At 43.5% G+C, this 10,852-nt stretch overlaps 1 protein-coding gene and 1 pseudogene across 1 annotated transcript in view; both read left to right on the forward strand.

Moving 5' to 3' along the window:
* Positions 1 to 3,651, forward strand: part of LOC123992933 (zinc finger protein neuro-d4-like) — a 92,297-nt gene extending 88,646 nt beyond the window's left edge. Inside the window, exon 12 of the mRNA XM_046294581.1 lies at positions 71 to 3,651. Coding sequence (XP_046150537.1) covers positions 71 to 141 — 71 coding nt within the window. The 3' untranslated portion in view covers positions 142 to 3,651. The remainder of the gene's footprint in view (positions 1 to 70) is intronic.
* A 5,484-nt stretch (positions 3,652 to 9,135) lies between these two features.
* Positions 9,136 to 10,244, forward strand: LOC123992317 (annotated as a pseudogene).
* Positions 10,245 to 10,852: the final 608 nt, after the last annotated feature.

Raw genomic sequence — 10,852 nt, forward strand, 5'->3', positions numbered from 1 at the left:
ATTTATTCTGCAAGGGTTAATCCCTAGGCTTTCCAATAACCAGTGAACTTGTGAACTGTTGATCTTCCAGGGAGCTGGAGTTGCCATCTGTGTCTGCGACAGTTGAAAGAGAAGGCCTCGGCCTACATCACCCTGACCTAATCTACCACGTTACACCCCCCTGCCCTAAACATAACAACTGGACCAACTCCAATCTGAGAAGACACCCTCAACGCCCTGCAGTTTTTCCTGCTCTATGAAACGACAACAGACGTCTGTCCACCTCTCCAGTCATCAGGTCTCCCAGCCCCAGCTGTTTTAACGTCAATGGAAGTACCTACATCCCAGGTTGCACCATGCTCCATCCAGGTCTCCCCCAGTCTGCCCCTGCTGAGGCCCAGCCACCTGCCCCTGGAGTCCCCTCCACCTCTGGCACCTCTGGCCCATGAGGAACCACCTTCTATCCCAGCAGCCTCAGCGGGGAGCATCTGATCATCAATAGCCTAACTGGGCTACCCCCCGGGGCTTGCTGTCCCTCCACCGTCTGCCTCCAAAGAGCTGTTTATCAGTAGCCCACAAGGGCACTCAAGAGGCATGCTCTCCCCTGTGAAGGGTCCTTAGAGGAGCCCTAACGAGCATCAGCTGCCACTGTGGCCCTATACTCCCATACACTCGTCTGTGGCCCTGGCAGCAGAGTACACAGAGAGAGGGAGAAGCAGGCCGTAGTGACGACCAGACTCCTCGTTAGGTTTAAAGCAGCTGCAGCCCCGCCCCCTTCCTCCCACCTGGAGCCGCCACTCAAGGCCTTTGAAAGTGAAGTACTCTGGGGTTGATACCATCGTGCAGAGCTGTTGTGGCTTTATGACATTTGCAGAGGAGAGAGAGCGGAGAGGTCGTCACTCTGTCATCAGCCACTTAGATCAAATTTTGTGTCCAAAAAAATAATGAATTAGAGCAAAGGTTTTCCTCAACTGTAAACCTCTGGTTACCTTCATTTCCTTCAAAACAACAACTGAAAAAGCCAACATGAGACTGCTATGACTTTGGCGGGGCTTGGTGTATTTTGTCTGTGTGTTTAGCAAGAATGTAGGTATGTTTTAAGTGTGGACAATGCAGGTTTTATTGTCTGGCCTTGTCAAAAATACAGGGCCCAAATGTTTTTTTAAACATTTTATTTGGTACTTTATTTGCATGGTGTTAACATTATAGTTTTTAAAGATATTTTAAGGATAAAATGTATTTAAGAAAGCACACTTAATTCGCAATAATGTGTTTGTGACCCATTTGGGTAAAGTTGTGTGTGTGTGTGTGTCCATCTGTATATGTGCGTGTGTATGCGTGTGTGAGTGAGGGCAAATGTGCCCTCCTAAAACTGCGTGGAAATGAGAGCCAACCGTAGCCAACCAGGTGCTAGGCAGGACCTATGGCAGGGTCAGGGAGCAGGAAGGGGAGGGGCTTCTGATGATTCTGATTCCTAGAAACACCACCATGACTTACTGTATTATGTTTTCTGTTGGACCAAACGAATTCAAGCCAGCTTGCGCCGTTTCTCTCTTCCGAGCCCTTGTTTTTTCTCAAAGGATAACTCATTTTTGTGAAAAGTCATCAAAACTAGTAGAATTGAGCTCTTTACTATCTGCAAGACTGCTTTGTGTGCTAGGAACTTGTAATATAATGTGCTTTCAAAGAGTAAGCTAAAAGCAAGGACTTCTACTAACTGGGATGCCAGCATGTGAGTTTGTGCGCTTGCACTGAGACGAGTCTTTTTTCAACCCAAAGTCCCCTCCCCTAGTGGCCTATCTGACTGGACTATTGTATGAGGCTGCAACTTTGATTGGTCCAATGATCCCCCCCCTACTCTTCCTAGAGCTTTAAGTTGGGAGACATTTTGCTGTAAATAGATTGTCACTCTCTCTGTTTATCATAAAGACTAATTGCCATTTCATAATTCACCGTCTCAGTGCATATCGAAATAGGAACTCAAAAATACAATTTGTGTCAATTTAAATGCACTTAAAAGTGGTTGTCTATTTGCCTCCATATTTGTGATGTCTCTACTCCTCAAATGTATGTGTTTATATTCTACTATGGTATGATCCAACACACACAGCCATATTGGGGGTAAATGTTACTACCTGTGCTACCCAAAATGTATGTACCATCATTTAGGCATGTGTGATACCAGAAATCCTCTCGATTTCATATTCTGATATCTACTTTATTTATTTTTCTCGAATAACTAGGGATGTTTTCACCTCTTCTCTCTCAGTATTGTTCTCTTATTTGTTTATGTCTGTGTTTTTCTACTTCAACCATTTTGCACAGTGTGTTTGTTTGTTTGGCATGTGTGTGTACGTGTGTGTGGCTATGTGTGTGAGAGAGAGGGAGAGACACTCAGGCGGACTTGAAGGCGCTGTCTGTCTGTCAGTGGTTCCGTTCCAAATGACACCCTGTCCTCTTTATGGTGCACTACAGTGGCCATAAGGCTCTGGTGAAAAGTAGTGCATCACATAGGGAATAGGGTCCCATTTGGGATGCACAGTCTCTTTAAACTCATAATGAGGTCCTCGAAAAACAAACAAACACAGTGAAGAGACGGTTATTATTTTTCAAACTTCCTCTCCAAGAAACAAGCTGCATTCCGATACATCCAAGAATACAGTCAACACTAGTGTACTACACTAGAATGGGTACTGCTGAAGCCACAGTACTTGCTACCGTCGTTGGTCCCGAGTGACAGTAGCCTGATCCCAGATCTGTTTGTGCTGTCGCATGACAAGGACCCTTGGAGAACAGATCTGGTGACAGAATGTTATTCTACTGAATTCTGGGCCCCTTGATTGTGAAAAGTGCAATGTGTCATAATAGATTGTGTCCTAGCGGTGAATTGTTCAATAATGAAACTTTTCACCTTTTAATGGACAGGCTCCTCAAAAGACAATGTGAAAACCTTCACCACATTACTCTTTCATCCTTTTAAGTGTCCCACCAATATCCAATCAGAGTTGTGTTCAGAGCCAGTACTGAGGTAATAGCCGGATGATGACTTGTGATTCTGTGTGAGTGAGGTGAGCTGATCTGAACGTGTTTTTCTGATAAGCCTTCTGAATTTATTCCTGGCACTTATGAGGATGTGGTGGTCAAACTACATTGATTGTACTGTCTGAAAAGATGCAGTTGCGGAAAGAGGAGTGACTCAAGCTCAGATATGACCTTTGACCCCACCCCCCACCTTTAGACTGGGGGTAGGATCAGAAGGGAAAGTAGATTATTGGCCAGTCCTCAAACGAAGCAGGATTTTGGCCCTCTTGTAAATTGTCGTGCTGTGATCTTGCTTGCACTTCTTATTCCCCAAATAATAAATTCCTGTGTGAGTGTGTGCACATTTTCCTTTCTTGTAACTGTCTGTTGGAAAAAAAGAAACACTGGATAAAATGAATTTGTTCGTATTTACCCTGATGGAGATCAAATCTTCCTGGACACGTGGGTTGTTTTTTCCTTCTCTACCTGGGAACGCTTTGAAATATTGACTGCAACTGCATAGCTGTCATTCATTCATTCACTGTAAATTCATCTTGTCTTTCTCGAGGCACCCAATTTTTCCACATTTTTCTCTCCTGACTCCTTTTTTCATTTACAAACAATCATTATTAAAAGTTGTAACTCCTGAAACTGTCTGCTGTGGTGTGTGTCTGTGTGGAGCTTCTGAACACCCACCAATTTAGCAATGTTTGTGTATTTCTGAAGAAAATGTGAAAAGCTGAAAATTCATCCATTATGTTTTAAGTATCATAAATACGCTATTTACAATAGATGGTTTGGAGCTTGGATCCATAAACCCAGGGGGGCACTTTTCTCCCCAAAATATAATGATATACCACAGTATGATTGCATTACTTGAACCTCGTATGGCTTGAAAGTAAACAGGTTCTCTTTGAGCTATAATGTCTGTATGGGATAGATTGGAGAATAGGCATCTATCATACTGTAGTCCTGGAGAGACCTGGCTGAACAAATCCTGAATTCCATTCTTCACCTTCCAGAAGCCAGAATCATTGCTAGTGCACACCTTTTTTTTCTTGGGGAAAATGTCTATTTTAAAATATATATATATTCTTCCATCCACTTCTTGGCAAAATTCCCACTTTCACCTTATCCCAAATTCTGTATACCCCCCCCCCTCGGCCATCCAACAAACAAGAGACTACTACTAGTCTACTCCCACCTCTCTTCCTGCCCACGTTATTCTGACCCCTTGTCTCCCTCTTCCATTTCCTAGGATGTCTGTGAAGCTTATGTGGATTGTGTTGGTGTGTTTATAGTACTGTATGCATGTTTGTGTGTATCTGTATGTGAAGTGAATGGGGGGGGGGGGGGTTGAGACTCCCAGGCAATTACCACATCTACCAGACAGACTCAGACTGCCTCTGTGCCAGCCAATCAGAGAGGAGCTGCGCATAGCTGGGCCCATGGTGGTTGCCATGGTAACTCTGGGGCTGTTTGCATGATGGATGATGGAACATTGATGGATTACAGTGGGAGGGAGGGAGGGCTCATATATAAATATATTGGAAATGTATGAATACATCTTAAATGAATTGATGTTGAAAAATGAAGGGAGTGATTGGGTGATGGGGGTACCTAAGAAGGTTACCTATTTGAGTCTGTCTGTCTGTCTGTCTGTCTGTCTGTCTGTCTCTCTGTCTGTCTCTCTGTCTGTCTCTCTGTCTGTCTCTCTGTCTGTCTGTCTGTCTGATTACAGTAACAGGGAGGGAGGGAGGACTCATACATAAATATATTGGAAATGTATGAATAAATCTTAAATTAATTGATGTTGAGGAATGAAGGGAGTGATTGGGTGATGGGGGTACCTAAATGTAGACTACCTATTTGAGTGAGTGAGTGAGTCTGTCTAGTCTAGTCTAGTCTAGTCTAGTCTAGTCTAAGGCTTAAAGAATAGCCTGGGATGCAGTCTGACCTTTTGTCTCCTCAAGTCATTGGGCCATTAGGACCTTAGACTGTGCTCTGAATGATTTCCTCAGTCCAGCTATAGTCCACTGTCGGTCCAGCAGTAGCCTACCAGAAAGGTAGATAGATGACCATTTGTGGAAAGGGCTCAAGATTTAGAACACTAAGCACAGTTCAGAAACAGTCAGTGGCCCAGTACTGTATCACTCACATGGTACACACTTAAAACTATACACACATTTTACTACACAGTATCCACAACAACGGCTTGCAACTAACTAGGAAAGCAGCACTTCTGAACACACCATTGGCGTCCAGACAGACAACTATTAAAGTAACAACCTGTCTGATTCATAAGCATTATTTACCCATAATCCATGTGATTAGTAACAAGCAATTAAAAAAAAAATGGGCCAATCAATTGAGTGACCAGGATTAATGTCAATGTAGGCACGTGTGCCTGTAAGTCAAGGAACGTCTATTCACATCCAGTAATGCAGCCTTGACAAATGAATGACTGGGCCTTAGAAACAGTTGTCATTATTTCACTTAATTGTGTTCACTTGTCACTCATGTTTAATAGCCGCAAATGAATGCCTGGAAAAAAATCTGCCTGTGTGTTCCGTGCTCTTGCCTTCGCAGAAAACCAATCCTCGAGACAATAATTCTACATTTTGAGATGTAGCACATTTCAATTGTACAACAATGTCTACTGGATAAATGTATACTGGGTAAAAATTGGTACTGCTACTGCCTGCATTCTGGAATGTTGTACCATGAGGATCATGGGACATATACAGTAGCCAGGCCTCCCTGTTTACATCCCAAACATTTGATACAAACCTGACATCTAGTGGCAGACTTTAAGAGCAGCACCAACCAACATTATAATATACTGTGTCGGTGTGGATGGGGCAACCAGACACAATTTGACAGCCAGTTACCACTTTGAATGCAACATGGTGTGAATGATTGTTATGAAAGATGAGAGTGTGAGGCCAAAGCAAAGTACTTACTATACATGAGAAATCTAAGACTGTACTGTATACTGTAGATCTGAATGAACAAGGTTATAGTCAAATGATTTACTTGATGTATGTCTCCTCATAGGCCTATTGTTGTGGAAAAACCATAACTGGTTCAATCCCTTGTTTCACACTTTTGATATCTGTAATCTGATCGGCAGTATTTTCCCCTCATGCCTCTTAGGGTTCCTAGGCGAGCGCGTGTGCCAAGAGGGTGAGGCCAGACCAGGAATCGAGCCAGGTTTACTCTTGCCTGGGAAACCAACACGAGACGAGTTATACCACCAAGACTTAGCCACTGACTTTGACTACACCAACAATGATTCATAGAAGCTCTACCATAAGATTGACATGTGAAGGAGAAATGTGTGTGTCATTTAGAAGTTTGAACATAAAAATGTACAGTACCAGTCAAAAGTTTGGACACACCTACTCATTCAAGGGTTTTTCTTTATTTTTTACCATTTTCTACATGGTAGAATAATAGTGAAGACATCAAAACTATGAAATAACACATATGGAATCATGTACTAACCAAAATTCTAAATATATTTTATATTTGAGATTCTTCAAAGTAGCCACCCTTTGCCTTGATGATAGTTTTGCACACTATTGGCATTCTTTCAACCAGCTTCATGAGGTAGTCACCTGGAATGCATTTCAATTAACAGGTATGCCAATCAGTTGTGTTGTGACAAGGTAGGTGTGGTATACAGAAGATAACTCTATTTGGTAAAAGACCAAGTCCATATTATGGCAAGAACAGCTCGAATAAGCAAAGAGAAACGACAGTCCATCATTACTTTAAAAGACGAAGGTCAGTCAATACGGAAAATGTCAAGAACTTTTAAAGTTTCTTCAAGTGCAGTCGCAAAAACCATCAAGTGCTATGATAAAACTGTCTTTCATATGAGGACCACCACAGGAATGGAAGACCCAGAGTAACATCTGCTGCAGAGGCTAAGTTAATTAGAGTTACCAGCCTCAGAAATTGCAGCCATAATAAATGTTTCACAGAGTTAAAGTAACAGACACATCTCAACGTCTTGTGGGGCTTCCGAGTGGCGCAGCGATCTAAGGCACTGTATCTCAGTGCTAGAGGTGTCACTACAGGCACCCTGTTTCGATTCCAGTCTGTATCACAACTGGCTGTGATTGGGAGTCCCATAGGGTGGCGTACAATTGGCCCAGCATCATCTGGGTTTGGCCGGTGTAGGCCGTCATTGTAAATAAGAATTTGTTCTTAACTGACTTGCTAAATGTATGGCCTTCATGGTCGAATTTCTGCAAAGAAACCACTACTAAAGGACACCAATAAGAAGAAGAGACTTGCTTGGGCCAAGAAACACGAGCAATGGACATTAGACCGGTGGAAATCTGTCCTTTTGTCTGATGAGTCCAAATGTGAGATTTTTGGTACTGTGTCTTTGCAAGACGCAGAGTAGGTGAAATGATGATCTCCGCTTATGTGGTTCCCACCGTGAAGCATGGAGGAGGTGTGAGGGTGCTTTGCTGGTGACATTGTGATTTATTTAGAATCCAAGGCACACTTAAGCAGCATGGCGACTAGAGTATTCTGCGGCGATACGCCATCCCATCTGGTTGCGCTTAGTGGGACTATCATTTGTTTTTCAACAGGACAATGAACCAACAAACCTCCAGACTGTGTAAGAGCTATTTGATCAAGAAGGAGAGTGATGGATTGCCGCATCAGATTATCTTGCCTCCACAATCACTCGACCTCAACCCAATTGAGATGGTTTGGGATGAATTGGAATTCAGAGTGAAGGAAAAGTTGCCAACTAGTGCTCAGCTTATGTGGGAACTCCTTCAAGACTGTTGGAAAAGCCTTCCAGGTGAAGCTGGTTGAGAGAATGCAACGAGTGTGCAAAGTTGTCATCAAGCCAATCAAGGTTACTTTGAAGAATCTCAAATATAAAGTATATTTTTATTTGTTTAACACTTTTTTGGTTACTACATGATTCAATATGTTTCTTCACTATTATTCTACAATTAAGAAAATAATAATAAATAAGTTGATGTTTGCAAACTTTTGACTGGTACTGCACATTGCTCTATCATTTTTCGGATTTAAACATTTCAACTAAAATGTCAATTAATGTTACCGGAACTATCTGCACTGACCCTACACACACACATTTACTAGACTTTACATACAGTGCATTCAGAAAGTATTCAGACCCCTTGACTTTTTCCACATTGTTACGTTACAGCCTTATTCTAAAATTGATTAAATTAGATTTTTTCCTCATCAATCTACACACAATACCCCATAACGACAAAGCAGAAACAGGTTTTTCAAAATGTTTGCAAATGTATACAAAGAAAAACGGAAATATCACATTTACATACAGGTAGGTATTCAGACCCTTTACACAGTACTTTGTTAAAGCACCTTTGGCAGTGATTATAGGCTCGAGTTTTCTTCGGCATGATGCTGCAAGCTTGGCACACTAGTATTTGGGGAGTTACTCCCATTCCTCTCTGCAGATCCTCTCAAGCTCTGTCAGGTTGGATGGGGAGCGTTGCTGCACAGCTATTTTCATGTCTCTCCAGAGATGTTAGATCAGGTTCAAGTCCAGGCTCTTGCTGGGCCACTCAAGGACATTCAGAGACATGTCCCGAAGCCACTCCTGCGTTGTCTTGGCTGTGTGCTTAGTGTTGTTGTCCTGTTGGAAGGTGAACCTTCGCCCCAGTCTGAGGTCCTGAGTGCTTTGGAGCAGGTTTTCATCAAGGATCTCTCTGTACTTCGCTCCGTTCATATTTGCCTCGATTCCTGGCTATTCTTCTAGTCCCTGCCACTGTAAAACATCCCCATAGCATGACGCTGCCACCACCATGCTTCACCGTAGGGATGGTGCCAGGTTTCCTCCATATGACGCTTGGCATTCAGGCCAAAGTGTTCAATCTTGGTTTCATCAAAAGCAGAACAGCTGGTCTATGTAATGTACACACCACCTGAGAGAACCATGTACATTTGGATCTACCCAGACACTGTGACCTGCTGGTTAAACAGGCTATACGGGTTCAACCATTGGGCTCTGCAGAGGCATAGCTTGGTGCAGGACAGGTGAGTGTTCTCGTGACCAGAGAACACGAGGAGAAAGCAATCAACTAGGAAGTAGGAACGTCCCATCCAATGATGCCGATCCCAATAGCCCTATCTGTATTCCTGGCTGGAACCCTGTCCCTTCGAGGACATCCCAGAGTGTGTGGAGTATTTTTACCAGGGAAGGTACTAGGCTGGGGTGCTGATTCCCCCGGTGCTGCCCGCCTGTGCCAGCGCTTCTACAACAGGTACCACTTTGCCACGCTGTACGACACCAACCACCAACCATTGCTGTGTATTCAGCCTACCGCTTCCAGCCCAGCAACGGAGGAGGCAGGGAGAAACGCTGGTTTGTGGAGCCACAGGTGGGTCATGAGAACAGGGCAGATGTGTCTGTGGCTAGAAACAGACATGGCATAGGACGGTCTCCTCAACAACTCACATCAATAACTCTATGTTGGTGACACAAATTGAAAAAGGCTCTAGATCATCATATTTGTTGTGTCCTGTGTTGTACGATACGGAGGCAGATTGTTGCCTAAATAAATTGTGAGAAAAAACATTGAAATAAACTGAGATGCCTAAAATGTTTCAAGACAAATGATATTTTCTATTTGAATTGATCTAAAACTTTGGGTTGTAACGGCAGTTTATTTCCCTCCCAGCTCGTGGGGTGCAGAGATGAAGGATGGGTACTGGCTGGGGAAAGATCACCCTGGTGTTTACCTGGGTGAGAGAAAGGCACTCAACGAGGACTACACCCACTCTGACAAATTGCTTGAACCTACAATCTATCTCTCCTTTTTCCTCTCTTCTTAATCTCACACGGTCACCCACTTCCTTTTCCCCCCCAGTCGTAACGCCACCTTCACCCTAACCAACGTGGTGCCCCAGAACCCCAAGCTCAACCAGAACGCCTGTGCCCGCCACGAGTGCTGGTGGGCGCCATCCCCTCCACAGACAACTGGATTGTCAACGACAATGTCCGACGCGTCAACATCCCCGAGTACATCAGGAACGCTTACTGCTGTGTGGACAACAACGGTGAGCCTGTCCATAGCGGTGGCGCCACCACCCTCAACGCTGAGCAGAACTGAGTGGACCAGCGCTCACTGCTGGAGCTGAACGGTTTCCTGCAGCAGTACTCTAGAGCACCAACAGGGGACTTGTTTCACAACAACTGCCAAGCGGTGCTTCTGTAGCTCAGTTGGTAGAGCATGGCGCTTGTAACGCCAGGGTAGTGGGTTCGATCCCCGGGACCACCCATACGTAGAATGTATGCACACATGACTGTAAGTCGCTTTGGATAAAAGTGTCTGCTAAATGGCATATATTATGGAGAAGTAGTGTCCCACTCATGCGTTTCTATTCATGATTTGACAGTGGCAAAGTGAGCTAAAACTACTTCACATACCGGTACCAGTCCTTCAGCCAAGTCCTGCTTCCTACTGTGAAAATGTAATTATGAACTACAGTGAATGAATAAAGAACTATGTTTGGAGATATTTATTATTCTTTATACAGTGGGGAGAACAAGTATTTGATACACTGCCGATTTTGCAGGTTTTCCTACTTACAAAGCATGTAGAGGTCTGTAATTTTTTATCATAGGTACACTCCAACTGTGAGAGATGGAATCTAAAACAAAAATCCAGAAAATCACATTGTATGATTTTTAAAAATCATACAATGTGATTTTCTGGACTTTTGTTTTAGATTCCGTCTCTCACAGTTGAAGTGCACCTATGATAAAAATGACAGACCTCTACATGCTTTGTAAGTAGGAAAACCTGCAAAATCGGCAGTGTAT

The sequence above is a fragment of the Oncorhynchus gorbuscha genome, linkage group LG13 (assembly GCF_021184085.1).
Source record: "Oncorhynchus gorbuscha isolate QuinsamMale2020 ecotype Even-year linkage group LG13, OgorEven_v1.0, whole genome shotgun sequence".
NCBI classification, from domain to species: Eukaryota; Metazoa; Chordata; class Actinopteri; order Salmoniformes; family Salmonidae; genus Oncorhynchus; species Oncorhynchus gorbuscha.